Below are 17,191 nucleotides of genomic sequence, written 5' to 3' on the forward strand. Positions count from 1 at the left end.
TCTAACCCCAACACACCCATTCTCTTCAATGAAAACGCTTATCCCACCCTCTAGCCAGAAAATTGATCACATTTAATATACTTTATTGTGCCAGCTGTGCAGTTATATTGTATATTATTTTCTGCGGCTCGCTTGGGATGCGTTATGCAGTTAAAAATAATATATGCTTCATAATAATTTTCCATATTAATGATTTAGCATTTTTACAGTGCGGAAAAGAATGTTCCTGATTGTCAATTCTTGTAGCATCTAAATATTTATAGTTGCTATGGGCAGTGAGCGCCCGCAGCCTGCGAAAGCGTAATACTAAGACAAAGATGTCACTATACTGATGGGCTAAACCACAACAAGTCTTCACATTCTCTGTCCATGGAAAAAAAAAAAAAAAGAAACAACTATTTTTAAAGCCGCTGGAATTCTTTCCAATCAAATACAAAAATAGGACATTGAATTTTTTTTGTGCTGAAAATGAGCCCAGTAATTTTATTTATTTTTTTGTATTTTTTTTTTAAATCTTGATGAAACGATGAATAGAGCTCCATTTGGATAATCATAGTGTGTGCAATTTACTAAAAAGTAAACTTATTACACTGGAAGCCAGACACTGGAGTGAGTTCGGAAAATATAAGCTAGACGGGAGCTGGGTAGAGTTTCCCTGGTTGTATGAAGCCACGAGCCACATGCATCAGCCCACCGCACTCATTAGCTCTTTTATAACTCAGATGAAAAACATCAGCCCAGACCACAGAGGGGTTTAGTAGTTTCTTCACTCTGTCACATATGCTCGCCGGGCGTTTGGCTGGACTGAGAGAACATGAAAAATGTACAAATCATCAGCAGAAGTGCTGCAAGAAAACCTCCAGCCTTATAACTGGAACGGATAAGCCGCTACAGGGCAATGAAACCCCCCTGAATCTCACAATAATAGGATGGGCTGGGAAGCTTATACTGTAAGTTGTCTACAGATTGCAGGAGAGATCCGGAGGCTCTGGCAGGTTTATTTCATGGGGCAGCAATATGCTGGTGTGCAGTACAGGATTATGAGGACTTCATAGTACAGTAGTGCAAAATAATTTCAAGGGCCACAGAGGTACGCGCTGCCTGGTTCCCCTCATACTCCCTGTCTTACACAATTTCAGTTTGCAGGGTTTGGTTTGCACAGAACTGGGAATAATCATTTATGTACATTCAGGGAAATGCTAATTGTCTCTTCTACATCCTGTCTGGGGACAGTGCTATACCTTGGCAGGTAGAGGGCGCTGTGACTGGAGCAGGCACATCTTCACATTAAAACTTGTTTATAGCAGTGCTTTCTCCTTCTACGCCCCTTACATTCCCAGTTGTCACCAAGTTGCCAGAGTCCTAGGTAACCAAGGCCACCCAGACACCATAGAGTGGCTGCTGTTAGCCAGGACCACTCGCCACAAGTGGCTGGAACTCTCTTGTGGTCCCATCTCTTCCCCTATGTGTATCAACACCCATCTTGCTTCTCTCACACTTCTCGGCTGTCCGGTAGAGCAGAGCAGGCTGTCCGGTAGCCAGGGGAAGGGTGATGAGTGAGCCTCGTTGCAGTGTGCACCCCACACTAAGTGCAGATATGGAGGGGAAGTTGTCAACTAGACAATGCCATATCTGACCTGTGACTTTGGGGAGGACCACTGCCTGCTCCTCCTCCTACCAGACACCCCAGAAGCCCCAGCTTATGTCTGAATGGCGCGACCAAGGTTTTTAGACCCAGGTCGCGCCAAGGAGGAGCTGATTGCTTGGGGCTTTTACAGATGACCTCATCAGCAGCAGATGGCAGAGGCTGGCATTAAAACTTCCCCTTTAAATAACTCCACGTTGAATGCCATGTTTATGTGAAAGTGGGTAACCCGGGAAAACCCAGGTCTGCGGTGTAGTGTGAAAGGGGTTCTCAGAGCTGGGACCTGGGTTAGAAACCGGAGTCAGAGCCATGTATTTGTCAGGGTGTATGTCTGAAAGGGGTATAAGAAAAAAAAAAAAAGATTTCCTATTCTCACAATTAAAGCCATTTCTCTGAATCCTTCCGGGGGGACTCTGCGATCCCACCCCATATCTCATGGTTTTTGGTTTGCTCTATATTGTTTGAGTATTGGTGTGGTTGGTTTGGCTCTCCCCTATGGGCTTGAGTAGTTGTAAACTGAAAGCCGAATTGCAGAGGGATATAGGAGGGGAGGCCGCAACCAACCAGCTTTTACTCTCACAATGAGTCTGCTACAGATGTGTCCTTTTAAATCATTGCCTGCGTTGCTGTGTATCCCAGAATAGCTGTTTGCTTGCAGGAGATGGGGGCAACTCAAGCATGGAATATCCTTAACACCTGGACTGTAATCGCAGAGTTTGCCGCTTACATGGAGGGTTGGGCCCTGTAGTAATATTAATTAACAAGGACCCAAATCATCAGTATTCTATTAATCACGTAACCCAACATGCCAATTACACATACCGTCTCTAAAATATCCTGTTGGGTCTGATGTAAAGATTACCTCGCAAAACTGCAGTATAACATCCACTGTGTGTGAGTTTTGTAGTGTTTTATGTTACAACAACAGGACATGTCCCTGCCAGACACACACCAACCATTCAAAACTAAAGTCAAATAAAGTAACAGGTCTGTACCGGCAATAAAACCGTCCTCACGTTACTCAGCGTCGCTTCTAAACCCCAGATCAGTTATTCCAGCACGCAGAACTAACTTGTGATTCCACCTCATTCTCTGGTATATAACTATCTGCCATTTACAGTGTAGGGTACAGTTTGAGTGTGATGCTCAGTGGAGCCATGATGTTTTGTTCTGTATGATATCTGAATATCGTAACAGTAGTGACTTAGGGGTCTATTTACTAAGACCTGGATGGAGGTCAAAGTACCAGCCAATCAGCTCCTACCTGCCATTTTTCAAACCCAGCCTGTGACATGGCAGTTAGGAGCTGATTGGCTGGTACTTTACCTCCGTCCAAGGCTTAGTAAATAGACCCTAGTCTGTAACAGACGTTAATGTCACTGTAGGATAGATGTAAGTGTGAGAGCAGCGGTAGGGGGAGATCATGATCGATGGAGCGGATGAGTCTGTGAAGTAGAATCTGCTGTGACAGAGTGATTGCGTACATCTGTGTGGCCCAGCAATCAGGGTATTACATGTTGATGTATAATGGGAGCTAGATCTCACAACCAGCAGTGGTGAGTGCACTTTACATTATACTTATGAACAGTGGCTTCATCTTTATACTGTGAACGCCCAAAAAAAGTGTGAGCCCTGCAGGCAAGAAAAAAAAAAACTAAGCCGAAAAAAGGTAGCACAGAAAAAGTGTCATTTTCACTCTACTATAAAATGTTCCTTTCTGATTATCAATATGTTGCTGATTTAGCAGGACGATATTGTGTTTCATGACTGTTATTTGATCCTCTGTAATGTAACCGTGGCGTGTAAATCAGTATATAACATGTAAGCTTGCGAGCAGGGCCTTCCTATCTCTATGACTGTTTGTTCTAACCCAGTTTGTTATATCATTGTTATTTCCAATTGTAAAGCGCAACGGAATTTGCTGCGCTATATAAGAAACTGTTAATAAATAAATAAATATATAACATGCGCATAACACAGTATTGTTATCCAACAGGGGGCACAACAGTGGTGGAAGCGCGGGTGTACAGAGACGCCCGAGGACGGAGTAGCAGCGAACCACACATCAAGCGACCAATGAACGCTTTCATGGTTTGGGCGAAAGACGAGCGAAGGAAAATCCTCCAGGCGTTTCCGGACATGCACAACTCCAATATTAGCAAAATCCTGGGTGAGTGTGAAATAACATGACAGTGTTACTAAATGTCACTCATTCATATGTTGCGAATCAGTACAACAGCCGGTTACATTGTATCACTCAGATACGTCTTATCTCAGAGAACGGCATTTTATGTCAGATGAAACTATTTACGGTCTCCAGTCTACACATAATTATTGTTAATGCTCGGCTATTATCCATAGCTGGGCGTCTATAGCGTGCGGCAGTGGGCGGAGTCTAGGGATGATGAAGGGGTGGAGCACAGTTACACACTAATCTCTGAGCCGGCCGCTGTGCGACAACACATTGTCACTACAATACAATCACTGCAGCAATCTGAGTTGTTGGGTGGGAAAAATTTTAATAAGAATCCGCTTTTTCATTCTTGGGTAACTTTATAGATTTGCCTGTTTTTTTTTTAACTTTAGACCACATGCTGTACACTATGAATTCATAAATACAGATGTGTCCTCATGCACCTAGCCTCAGAACGCCATGCAGCACAAGACGCTTGGCACCGTGAGAAGCGCAGAGCAGTGCAGCAAATTTTTCTTTAAATTTGCGTCTTATTTGAATCATAGATGCATCGAAACCCTCTCAGTCTATACCAGAGACACCGGACTGCGACTTTAACAGCACAGGAAGTTGCAGATACAACACAATGAACCTTGGTGTGAGAAAAAGCTGCGGCTTCATTGTACTTCATGTACAGACTGAGGCCCTCATTCAGCATGGATCGCATTTGTAGAGTTCCTCACAGGCAGCTTTGCACATGAGATCCATAGTAATGCACATGTAGGAGGAGATATTAAATACCTCCTTACTGCATTTGCGATCCCATCGCTGGTCGCAGTGTTCCCCGAAAGACTGCCAGCTGAGTAAGCCTGAGCTCACACAGGCCAGCCGCCACAAGAGACGCTTGGCGCAAGCCGAGTCGCACACCTTGCACACCTGTAAGGCCTGTTTGGTGCGACTGCACCAACAGTGTATGAGGACATACCTGTACGTGATACTGTAGATGAAGTGAATTATATTATAACATAGTTTACTCTTCTTTGGGTTCCCTGAAATGTCAGACATTCATTTTTCCGGTAAATAATTGCGGAGGAACAGAAATTTACGGGACTTAGGATGGTTTTCTGCAAGTTTGCCTCCCCCACACGCCTATATAAAGCAGTGACACTTTCTACACGTATGTTCTTGGTATGTTTCTATAGAGCAGAGTTTTTGCATGTGGACTGTATGGAGACAACTTTTGGCTGCTAAATCTGCCTTCATTCATCTCCTCTCAGTCTAGTTAATACAATTTCCTGTCCTCTAAGTATTTAGGAAATTCATTAGCAGTAAGAGAAGGTAAATAGTTCTATCCCTGTAAGTCTCCCACGCGTGTCCGGCTGAGCCAGGCCGTGCAGCTGCATTGGACGCCGGTTCCAGGGCTGGGTTGAATTTCTGACATGTTTTTAAATATAAGTCACTTTGTTAAATTCATAACATTTAATATATTTAGACAGCGCAGAGTAATATGTGTGTAATGAAAGGATTAGGGTTTTTGCCAAAATCTGCCAAAGTTATTTTAATTGAGTGTTACATATGCAGAATTTAGGCATTTTAATGCTTATAATATCATTCCTTCATTGTGTGCAATGGCTGGCTGAGGTCCCAAGGACCTGTGACACGGCATAATTAGTGAAAGGGTCCTGTCTGGAAAACCTTATCCTAGGGATTGGCGGTGTCACATCATCCAGCCTATTCCCCATTGCAAGGTACAGGAATAATAGACACGGACTCTGCAACCTCCGCAGCTTTGGCATCATTGGTTAATATGTAAATGGATGAACAGCAGCTCAAGGAAAAACCTGAAGGTCGCGCACGTTGCATCTTTTTCATTTGCCTGGCTGTAACGGTGTTTTACCCGTTTCATATCATAGTCGCAGAGAATCCACTTGTTTCTGAATGTATTTTTCTGACAATGATGTTATTTTTCTATATGAATTGGAAGCTGAGCCAAAGTAGACCGTGTTCCGATGAATACCTGCCCATAAAATACAGTTGCGCGCCTATTGTATTCCCACCTGCAGCGTAACGTGCGGTTGGGAGCAGTTGGCGCCTATTCAGGATACCTTTATGAGTGCCGTGAATTGTAAGCAGCCATTTATTGTGAGAGGCGTTCAAGGACAACACTGGGCGTCTTTATATCATATGGAGGTATTGACGGGTGTAGCCTTGGCCACCTCAACGTTCAACTGCAAGAGGCTTCACGAACATATTTAGTGACACTTGAAGTTGTGTTTTAGCTATATAATTGGCAATGGGATATTTTAACGATCTAATTAGATTTTTAAATACCATTCATTTTCAAAAGTGTCCTTTCTTACAAGAGTATCCGGGACTCATCTGCCGGATTGCCGCTTCTGTTCAGCGTTCTCGTTCTGCGCCTTGTGAATCGCACATTTGGCCTTTTTAAGATTCTCTTAACAATATTTGTAAATATTATGACTGTAGGTTCCCGCTGGAAATCGATGTCTAACCAAGAGAAGCAACCTTACTATGAAGAACAAGCTCGACTTAGCAAGATCCATCTAGAGAAATACCCCAACTACAAGTATAAACCCCGACCGAAGCGCACTTGTATTGTGGATGGCAAGAAACTGCGCATCGGAGAGTACAAGCAGCTGATGAGATCCAGGCGGCAGGAGATGCGGCAATTTTTCACAGTGGGGTGAGTACATAATGAAAGAATAATCTATAATGATCCTAACAAGGCCTGTCCCCAGTCAGACATGAGCGATGGGAGCCAGGGAACAAGGCGTCCACTGCTCCCCCATCTGTTCCCACTGTGGAGGACAAAGAGAAAGGGTGATACGCGAGAATCTGAGCTGGAGGAAATATGTCCGCGACGGGGGAGAGAGAGAGAGTTAGGAGGAGGCTTTGTGGGGTCCTATATGCTAGTTAATATATGATATACACTGTTTACAATACACAATTTTCATTGCTCAAATTTGATCAAATAACTGTCTCCTTTAACCGCTTAACTGACGATTTTTTACCCCAAAAACCGATCAGAAATTGTCAGGGTTTTTTATGAGTGAATTAGGTGAAGAACATGAATTTAACCCTATCCAAAATGATTTTAGTGTAAAAACAAAAAGAAAAAAAATATATATTATTTTTTAAATACTTTTTCTCAAACATCGGAACATCGGTCGGGAAGATCGGGAACATCAGGAACATTGCAATGTTACTTTTAACACCCCAGACAGCTGCCAGGTAAATGGGAGGGGGGGTGCTGGGTTTACACTTTCCCAGCAGCTGCCATCGTCTGCAGCCGCTGGGTGTGGGGTCCTGCCGGGCTAACCGATCCACATTGATCATCAGCATGGCAACACTGGGGGAGGGTGCAGGGAGGCAGCAGTAGTGGAGTGAAGTTACCCTTCCCTGCCGCTGTTAACACTTTTTAGTGGGGACATCCTATTAGCCCCGGTAAAACATGGCTATGTTTTTCGCAAATTTTCCCGATGTTTCACCGATTTTTCTTTTTTTTTTTACAGGCTATCCAGATTGATCGCCTGTAAAATAAAAAAAAAAAAAAAAAGTCCTTTCTCCCAAAAACACACAGGTTCAGTGAAACCTGTGTTTTTTTTTTGTAGAAACCGCCCCATTTTCGCACAAAAAACGGGGCTGTTTCCGGGGATTTTGCTTCGCCTGCCTGAGGAAGGTGATAAAAAAAATCCCAGATAAGCCGCGTCTCATGCCTAATTAGATAGCCCCTGGTGGGACAATTAGCCCCGGGGCTAATAGGCTATCCCCCTTTATCTGACTGATTGCATCCTGTGCGACCAGGTCAGATAAAACACTTGTTGGTATAGTCACATCTGATGCCACCATGCCACGCAAGTGGTTAAAGTCTCATTGTCTAATGAATTACTGTATGTGTAAAATAGAAAATCCTAATAACATATCATCATTAAAAAAATAGATTGACATATATTAACCAAGAAGCGTAGTATAATCATAATTATCAAACTAAGAATTCTTTTACCCAGTATAATGAGAAACCAGGTGATATGAATGACGCAAGGATAATGGTTCGTTATTCCCACACTTATGATAGTTTGTTTAATTGAAGCTATTAATGGAAAATTCAATGACCAAAACTACAAATAAAACAACTAACCGTAACAGGTAATAAAATCCTTTAAAAAACAAAACTTAAATCTACAAAAAACAGTCCTAATGGGGCTCTATATTATATATTTGGAAGAAGCATTTTTTAAAGATAAGACGATATAATTTATCATTCGTTTCTAGTGCTACGTGCGCTGTGCGTCTTGTATTTTAACAGTTGTGTAATCTTTATTTCAGGCAACAGCCTCAGATCCCAATTAGCACAGCGACAGGGGTTGTGTATCCAGGTGCTATTAGCATGGCAGCCACCACACCGTCTCCGCAGATGACATCAGATTGCTCCAGCACATCCGCCAGCCCCGAGCCTATCATCCCCGTCATACAGAGCACCTACGGCATGAAACTGGACAGTGGGAGCCTCGCCGGAAACGATCTGATAAACGGAGAGGACGAAATAGAGATGTACGATGAGTATGACGAGGATCCCAAATCAGACTACAGTAGTGAAAATGAAGCCAACGAGGCGGTCGGTGCCAACTAGAAACATTTACATACATTGGCGGAAACTGAGGAAAATACGCTCTTGACTTTGGAGTTTTGAACAAATTGAAGTTCTGGAAGAGCTTGCATGCGTATGTGGTTTCCACAATCCCATCAGCAGAATGGTCTTAAATATTTCATGTGTGACACAGAATGACTTCCCCTAGTTTTTCTTGAACATTTTTTATTTTATTTTAAGTGAACATGTGTACAAAAAAACAAAAAACAAAACAAAAAAACAACTGACATCAGGACTTGAACTGTAATGAACCCATAGCTGTCTTACAAGTCTTACATTTAGTGTGTTTTCCTTCTTTTGGATGCCGATAGTCTTGAGTTACTGTTTTTAAATGGGGTATAAACATTCTCACTCAGGTATGTACCAGCCAACAGGTTGTGAATGTGTTTTTAATGCTGAATTATTTTAGGAGATAGAATTTTACATATTGTAAACCCAGATGTGTCTACATCTGCCCATAACTCTCCGCGGAACCTCCTTCTGCACTTTCACCTCCCAGATACGTGTCTTGGTGTGCCAAACATTTCTTAATACTTAAGTCTGGGCGGCTGATGTCTTAAGGGAGAAAGCCTCTTAGAACGTCTTAGAAATTCTCATGACATGTTAAACAAGATGTCTGCTGTTAAGAGAGAAATGGTTGTTATATTTTAAGGTTTCTACAACCTTTTCTCAAACAAAATACAAATGGTGGAATGGTCCTAACCATGGTCACCGGTGCTGATGTGTGTGTGAGGTTGATTGCCTAATTATATTTGTTATGAATGTGGGTTTCCACCGGAAACAGCAACTCTTTCTCAACGATTGGCGTGTAAATTTCCATACTGTGGCCCTTTCTTTCCCTTGCATTCAGTCTTAACACAAACACTCTTAATTTGATCATATTCATTCCAGAATGCTAAGGGTACAACTGCAACCCTACAATGTCACGTTCCACAGAAAAGAAGTGCAATGTAGAGGCGGGTTATGTCAACAAGAAATAGTCCTTCAGGAGGTGCAGGATGTACATTGCATGGTACCTGCTTAGGGGGAACGTGGACTTGTTTAGCTAAAGCAAATACTTCCAGGTCCTATTGGGCGATACTAGGAAACTTCAGATCTACCAATTTACTGTTGGTGACAGGAGACACCATGGTCCATGGGGGGATCTCATTTCATTCATATTTGTCTGTAGGTTAGTTGAGTCCATTTGTGGCCACCTAGCTGTTGTTGAAACCCCGTTATCTGTGGCCAGTCAACGGAAAGGGCCAGAGATGGATTTCCTTACATAATCTTATCTAAGTAACTGAGGGTTAGAACCCGATTACTTTGCTTTTCTAGAATTGAATCTAAATCATTGTTTTGTCATAGGAGCTTCACAAAAGACACAAATATCAATACTTTATTTGAATAACATAAAGGAGATGTGGGCTTAGCCACACCAGCCCTGTGTGATTCCCTAATGTAACTGGGGTCATTATGCATTAAAAGTCTTTCAGTTGTCAAGAGTAAAAATTTTAGGGGTCAATCCCATTAACCGCAAGTGACGGCGCAAGCAATTACAGCCCCATAGGGCTTACATACAAAAGTCTGAGGCGAGATCGGGCTGCAAGAAGGGGCGAGTTGCAATGCAGTGTCCATGACATTGCAACGGCAACTCGCTCCCATCGTACCCCTTTGTATTTTCTAGATATTTAGCAGAATATTTTGATTATCAGTATTTTATGACCATAACAAAAAAAAAGGAGGGCAAAACAAAATTCACGTAACGCGAGCTGGCGAGAACAAAAACGACTGTTCTTTTATTCTGAAACTTGATTTTTCTTGTATTTTAGAAAATACACTCTCAGAATTGTTGTCCCTACGTGTTAGAAGCACTGGATATGAATGGTATTTTTATCACTTCTGACTAATGTGAAACTGTTGTATGAAAACTTCATGAACAAACGTCATCTGTTTAGACTCTTGTGGGCTCGACTCACAGTTGCCGGATCTTGAGTCACTTTTTTTTATGTCTCGTTATTTCATTTATTTATGCAAAATGCATGTTGGTTTGAAGGCTTTGTTTAAGCTCCAATCCCATACCAGCATTGAGGCATTAAGCAAGACAGACCTCAAAATCATTAGATTAATGAACATGTGCACTGTCTAAAAATAGAAAAGGAAAAAAAAATGTATTTTGGAAAAGTATTACATAGCAGCATTGGGGGTTTTATTATTTATTGCCCAATATTGGCCTAATGTACTATTATAAAAATTACTGACAATCATTCAATTCATAGTTGGAGCGTAAAACAAAGTACAGTTAGTTTTCCATTTCTTATATTATATTATAATATATAAATATAACATAGGCCATAGTTGTTATTTTTCATTCATAGATACTTAACTATCCAATAACTTATATATTTACTTAACGCGTCATTTTAAGTTTATGTTGTTCCTTGTTAACGTAAAGGAGGAAATTCAATTGTTTTCGCTGGTGGCTGTCAGGGCCGGGAACCCTACATGGCAATTCAATTGTTGCTGCGTTCGGGTGCTGGCATTTTTTCTGATTGCAGCCCCCTGCGCTTGCAAGCAGAAATTTGCAAAAAGGGACCAAAATGGTACTTTTTGCATCGCACCCAGTACTTTAGTTGGGTGTAGCAGCTAAAGTCGGCACTGCAGGGATCGATCAGTATGTAAAAAAAAAAAAACAACAAATTGAAAAGCACCCCTCGATCTCCCGTCACTTTAACAAACTTATCAAAAGTCACCCAAATTTCAAATAGTAGAAATTCGTTTGTAGGTCGGAATCTGCCCATTGGAGGTCTCCCTTTAATTAATGTGGTATGACCTAACATAAAAGCCATAGTATTACAATAAGAAAGTCTGATTGAATGAATACAGTAAGGCAGTATTTTACCATGATCATCCTGCAATGTACCTCTAGTCCTGTTCAGTATGTTGGCTCCGCTATGTATGAAATGTAGACCATGTTGGCCATTATCAGCATACCAGGTGTATAAACAAGAATCTGGACCTACACTTGTATGTAAATTATTTTACTTTTTATAGGGAAATATCGGTTCCTTAAATCAACAAATATGGCATTTTCCTTCTTCCTATAATCCCATAGCTCCAAAATGCTCAATAAGTTTGCTTGTGATTTCCATCAGATGGTCATTATTGGTGGCCCCTATCTATATAAAATGTATTTTCGATTTATGAAATGTCTTCAATGTCCCATTCTTTCCAACATTTGAGAATTCTAAATCGGGATATGGCCTATAGGGGGTGTGACCAGATCAGAGATGTCTTGGTCATACTTTTCACGGGTAAGTCTAGCTCTTCTGAAGTACTAGGCTTCCCCAATGCCCCTTCCCTCTGCTGGTACTGTATGCATGACGTACCTTCTAATTATATGCAAAATGGGACAAAGTCGAGAAAATCCCCTCAAACGTTCCTGCATAAATCGGGACTGTTAGGTGTGCGCTTCTATCTCATTTAAAGTTAATTAGATATTGTACAACCCTATATTTTAACGGAAGTAGATCCTACTTCTGTACATATCCATATCCTTCAGACACCGTGCTAAGGAGTACGTGTGTTACATTGTGTGAGCCAATAATTGAACTCTGTCAAGCGGGATTTAATCAAACTCATTCTGTACTACGGGAATTTCCCCACACATCCTTCTTTTATTCTCAATGAGTGACTTAAAGGGAGAATTAATATTTAATAATCTTAGTGACTTTCTTTGAAGAAGAAAACAATTAAAATTAATCTGGGTAACATTGATATTTTAATACGCTTCATTGTGTTACGGTACAAAAACATTTGGTACGGCATAAAAGGGAAATGCGGAGTTTCAATATTTTTCTTTTTTCTTTTTTGTACATAAATCTCAGAAAAGAGGATATTTTTGTTTGTTATATTTAATTGTGCAGGACATTAAAACTTGAACGTAATTCTAGAATCATACTGAGGAAAAGAGCTTGTGTTAGGAATACTTTAGGGCTTTCTGTATTATTAAAAGAAAATTGTACTTAATACATATTTCATTTGCAATCAGAGATTGTAAAGGTTGTGGGTACATTTGTATAAATATAGGCAGAGACCATATAGCTATATAGGAAACTGAAAGTGTTAACACATATATACTTTAACGCTTATTTGAATTATATGTGTGTAAAATCAATGGAGCGCTTTCAGCCGCCTAGTGAGAGTTGCACTTTAGAAAACATCGGAATTCTGTGCTTTTATACAGAATAAAATCCAACTATTTGGGGTTCATAGAGAGAAGTGTAACATTTTTATTATGCATCTTAGGTTTAATATATCTTATCGACAACACCCCAGAGGATTACATAGGAAAGGAAATAAGGTGAGGTCAGAATCTCGTATGTGAACGTTTTAATGCGAAGGCACCAATGCATGTCATTGTATTGATTTCACATCCCAAATATTATGTTGTTTATTTACTTACTAACTACTCTGACAGCGGACAGAGGTGATCAGAAAAGTTGCAAAGGTGGGTTGTGCAGTGGTTGTTTAACAAAGTGGTACCGGGCCTGGACTTGTAATAGAAGGCAGAAAAGCTGTATAGAATGTCCGTTCTCCTGCCACACAAAGACAAAAGGGATAATAATATGTAAATATGAGGATTTTTTCTAGTTCTGGAGCTGTGCAGGAAATGCCATGTTGCAGTCTGAAAGACTAGGTTTACAGTCTTCTATTGGCTGATTTACTATAGCGAAAACACTAACCAAAATATCAGACCCCTGACCGCTTCTTGTTCTCAAAAACCAAAGAAGATGGTTGGGGTAGAGCTTTTCACCTGATAGATTTACCCGTAGGTGCAGAGTCTAATGGTTGGTATTATGGGAGTAAAGCATAGAAGTAGTTTTGGAATGTGGCGGTCTCCTTTATATGGCAAAAAAACATTATTACTTGGCAAACAGAGTAATCCATTCATGCTTATGTTTAATCCCCAAAACCAGAAAGTGGAAATAGTGACAAAATGAGGTGTACAAACTTGTTCAGATGTCTCCACCCATACATAGTATTAATACAATGCTCATACTGATTATTTCTGTAATACCTGTACAAAGTTATTTATGCTTATCAGCACTTAATCCTTAAAATGTCATGAGGTTGGTAGTACGCTCTTTGATCTACGTGTCTTACTGTTGGTTAAGGTACCTAAATCTAACAGTCACGGGTTCGTTCTTCAACTGTTTCAATGCTGGCAGGAGCCAACGCATTTCACAGCTAAAGATGCTTTGTAGCCCCCAACATTGAAAGGTAAAAAAAAAACAAAAAACACAATTTGATTAGAATGTGAAATAAGGTTTGAGGTCACAAGAATCCGCACCCAGCGCCTGTATATATATATATTCTTCCGGGAAAGTCAAAAGAATATGGGTGACCTCTGTTTACAAAAGCACTTGTTACATTTCATTTCAATCCCAAACTTTTTATTTTTTTTCTCTCCCTGATCCTTTGTTTTGTAAAGTGGTTTATGTTTTATTTTATACTAAGCTGTAGAACATTTTTTTGATAGTATCCCACGTGTAACATTTTTATAGACAGATATGTCTAGTTTGACTGCTCATCTCTTTGACGTACACAATGTTTTAATTGATGTAGACACATTTTTTAAAAAATTGCGTGCCAAACGCAGAAACTATTCTATAGAATAAGTATATGGGAGACGCAAAGAAACTTTGCGAGAGAACTCGAAGTTTAATTTAAGCTCTGCTTGGCTGAGTACTGTGGGGGCCAGGTCCTGGTGCTCACACAAAATGGGATAGGTGCAAATATAAACTGTCTGTATGCTGCACATTGCAGACCGGCTAGTGTGCGTTGTGTGTTTGTTTTACCTTTGTCATTTGTGTTATGCTTTTTTCTTTTGTTAAGTTAAAAACAAAAAAAAGGCAAATCTTTTCTATATTGTATCCCCTGCCAATTTTTAGCAAAATAAAGAATAAAAAAATGCTTAGCATCTCTGTTTTCACATTATTGTATTGTCATATACAATTATTAAGAAACGCTTGTAGCTGTTACTATGCACCCTTAATGTAACCCCCCCACATGACATTGTAATTTGTTTGTGATGTATATTGTGAGGTTGTACTCTATGTTAATTTAATCAGCACAATTCACTGACATGCTGGACTGAGATGCTACAGTAGCTGCTCTTTGGAAGTGGATCTAGAAATTTGGCAGTGTTAGCTCTTAAAAATTTTTCAGAGCTGTTAGTTCAATACCTGCGAAAATCCGAAAGTTTTCTAATTCTTGTAAGATACTGGTACCCAACTGGGCCAATGGCGTATAATTATTTGGGCTTTTAGAGGAAAAAAACAAAAAAAAAAAGAACAGAAAAAAAAAACAAAAATAGTGTCTATTGCTGCTTTGAATATGTTTTAAAAGTCTGAAAATGTAAATAGTTTATCAAAAGAAAAAAACAAATCTTGTACAGTCCAGTGTAAAGTTTTTAACTGAACTTAAAAAGTTGCCCTTCACTTGTTTCTCTCACAGTTTCCTCTTGATACAGTCCGAATACCTGTAAGGGGTTAACCGTCAATAAATCGGATAAGAAATATAATCCTAGCTTTGGCTTCTTTGAATTAACAGACTCTTTCCACCTCCTCTTGTGCAGTTTTGACGTGAGGTCATTGGAACGACTTGTTTTCTCTCTCTCAAAAAGGACTATCGAGACTGTAGAGAAAATGAGTTGTGTTCCGCGTGCGGGAAAGGCACACGGGGCATACTGTAATGTGTATAACATGCAATGTTAGGAGAAACTAACCATGGTCCCACAAGGGAGTGGCTGTAAAATTACCTATTTATGCTAATTTACCTCAAGACTGTCCTCTCCGCCCTAATCAATTCACCATCACTCCCTCTTTTGTACTGCTGTCGACACTTACCAATTAAAGATACATTTTGTTTTACGACACTTGCGTGTGTAATTTTTGTTGTGCATTGTAAATGTGCCTTAGGCAATACAGAATACACCAACCAAAATAAACTGGGAGAAACCCACTCAGGACAAAACGATATAGGTTTATTTGCTTATTTAAATAGCAAGTTAAAAATTATTTTTAAGAATGCGTCATTTATTTTTCTTAGTTGTCCTTCTGCAAATCATTATATCATTTTCAAAATCTCTCTGGAGAGTAGACTAGCATGACTGCCAAAAGTTTACAGCTCTTGGCATATCATGTGATGGCAGAGGGTGGAGAAGTAGGAGGAGGAAATTACAGTGCAGAATTATCACTACGGACTCTGCAGAATCATCGCTACGGTACTTGCAGTTTGTAGAAACCAAGGAAAAATGGGATTGTTGCTTTCCCCTATGAGAAACTGCTATTTGCGATTCAACAAACAGAAAAAGGGCTTGCAGTCACAATTGCTCTTTAGAGAGGTCTTGATAAATTTACCTAACTGCATTTGGTGGACAATTTAGCCAGCAACAGACCCTCCCCATCATTAGCACAAGCCATCTCAGGGATATGTGAGGCAAATGCAGCACACATTGGTATACAGACTAGATGCCATAGCAAGGACAGACAGAGCCCGTTATAGTAAGCAGAGCTGGCACAGCTAGTCAAAGCATTGCACTGGTAGGTGGAGCCAACACACGTAGGTAGTGCCAGCACACTAGTAACAACTGATATTCAATTAGTACAGTCTATCCCGCAGCAAGAAGCTCCCAGGGTTAGCATTAAAGGGACAGGAGTTGGGTCTGGGAAGTGCTTGCTGCTGGATGAAGACAGATCACCATGAGACAGGGACGGATCTAGACTTTTCTTTAGGGGGGGCGGTTTACTGTTTAATCTTAACTCCTCCTTCTACAGTCCCAACTCCTCCTATCTGCAATCTTAACTCCTCCTCTCTCAATTCTGACTGAATTTTTTGAGTGAGACTGAGATAGAGCTTTGTGATTGTTCTATGTACATGTGACTGTGCTATGGGGTAATTGTATTTATTAGCCCTAGTACCCACACAACAGCAAGTGAGGGGCAAATGCTCTGTAACCCTTGCTCTCCTGGCTCCTCTGTGCTGCTGTGGTATAAGCTGCAGCCCATCGTTCTGCCTCGGGCTCTCCCAAGAGAGCTCTCTTCTGCTCAAAAGTGGGTGTGGCTATGACTGTGTTAGGGGGGGGGGGGGCGGTCGCACCCTTCGCCCCCCCCCTAGATCCGGCCCTGCCATGAGATAGATCTGGGTTCTCTACTAGGTCACGTTTTGTTGATTATTTAATCGTGCACAGGTGAGTTTAGCTCTTCTCGCTTGGTCAGTAATTATCCCACTTGTTTGCCCATACAGAAATCCTCAAAACTCGACCTCTGACTACTGGAACGCACACCACGGTGGTTGGCATGACCTCATCCCAAGAAGAGATGGCTGGTTATCAAAGATACAGAACACCAACTCTAACCTAGAACTGTGATAACTTGTAAACACTAGCATAGACAATGCTACAGATACTGTTTATGTGCATTTAGAGAAAAATACCCATTAATGTGTCGTGCAAAAAGGATTGTAAGACACAGCAGTCCTGACAGTGTTTTCCCTTATTTGGCAAATATTGTAACCTTTTCAGACAAATGTCTGAAAATCACCGCTTTTACCCAGCAGCGCCAGGTAGTTTTGCCGGTTCCTACCTGACACCCCCCCCCCTCCCCCCTATACCCCACCCCTGAACACAGACAAGCAAATTACTATGTCATTATTTTGTACC

General features: G+C 40.8%; 1 protein-coding gene and 1 long non-coding RNA gene across 16 annotated transcripts in view; one reads left to right on the forward strand and one right to left on the reverse strand.

Annotated features, from left to right (window-relative positions):
• The window catches only part of SOX6 (SRY-box transcription factor 6), a 560,806-nt gene extending 545,405 nt beyond the window's left edge, over window positions 1–15,401 (forward strand). For all 13 annotated transcript variants that reach the window (XM_063946465.1, XM_063946471.1, XM_063946464.1 and 10 more), the window contains 3 exons: window positions 3,642–3,815; window positions 6,306–6,522; window positions 8,166–15,401. In XM_063946465.1, the coding sequence (XP_063802535.1) occupies window positions 3,642–3,815; window positions 6,306–6,522; window positions 8,166–8,469 (695 nt within the window). In that variant the 3' untranslated portion in view covers window positions 8,470–15,401. The remainder of the gene's footprint in view (window positions 1–3,641; window positions 3,816–6,305; window positions 6,523–8,165) is intronic.
• Window positions 1–17,191, reverse strand: part of LOC134970404 (uncharacterized) — a 458,298-nt gene that overhangs the window by 188,796 nt on the left and 252,311 nt on the right. The window lies entirely within an intron of this gene.

Source organism: Pseudophryne corroboree, chromosome 11 (genome assembly GCF_028390025.1).
Source record: "Pseudophryne corroboree isolate aPseCor3 chromosome 11, aPseCor3.hap2, whole genome shotgun sequence".
Taxonomy (NCBI): Eukaryota; Metazoa; Chordata; class Amphibia; order Anura; family Myobatrachidae; genus Pseudophryne; species Pseudophryne corroboree.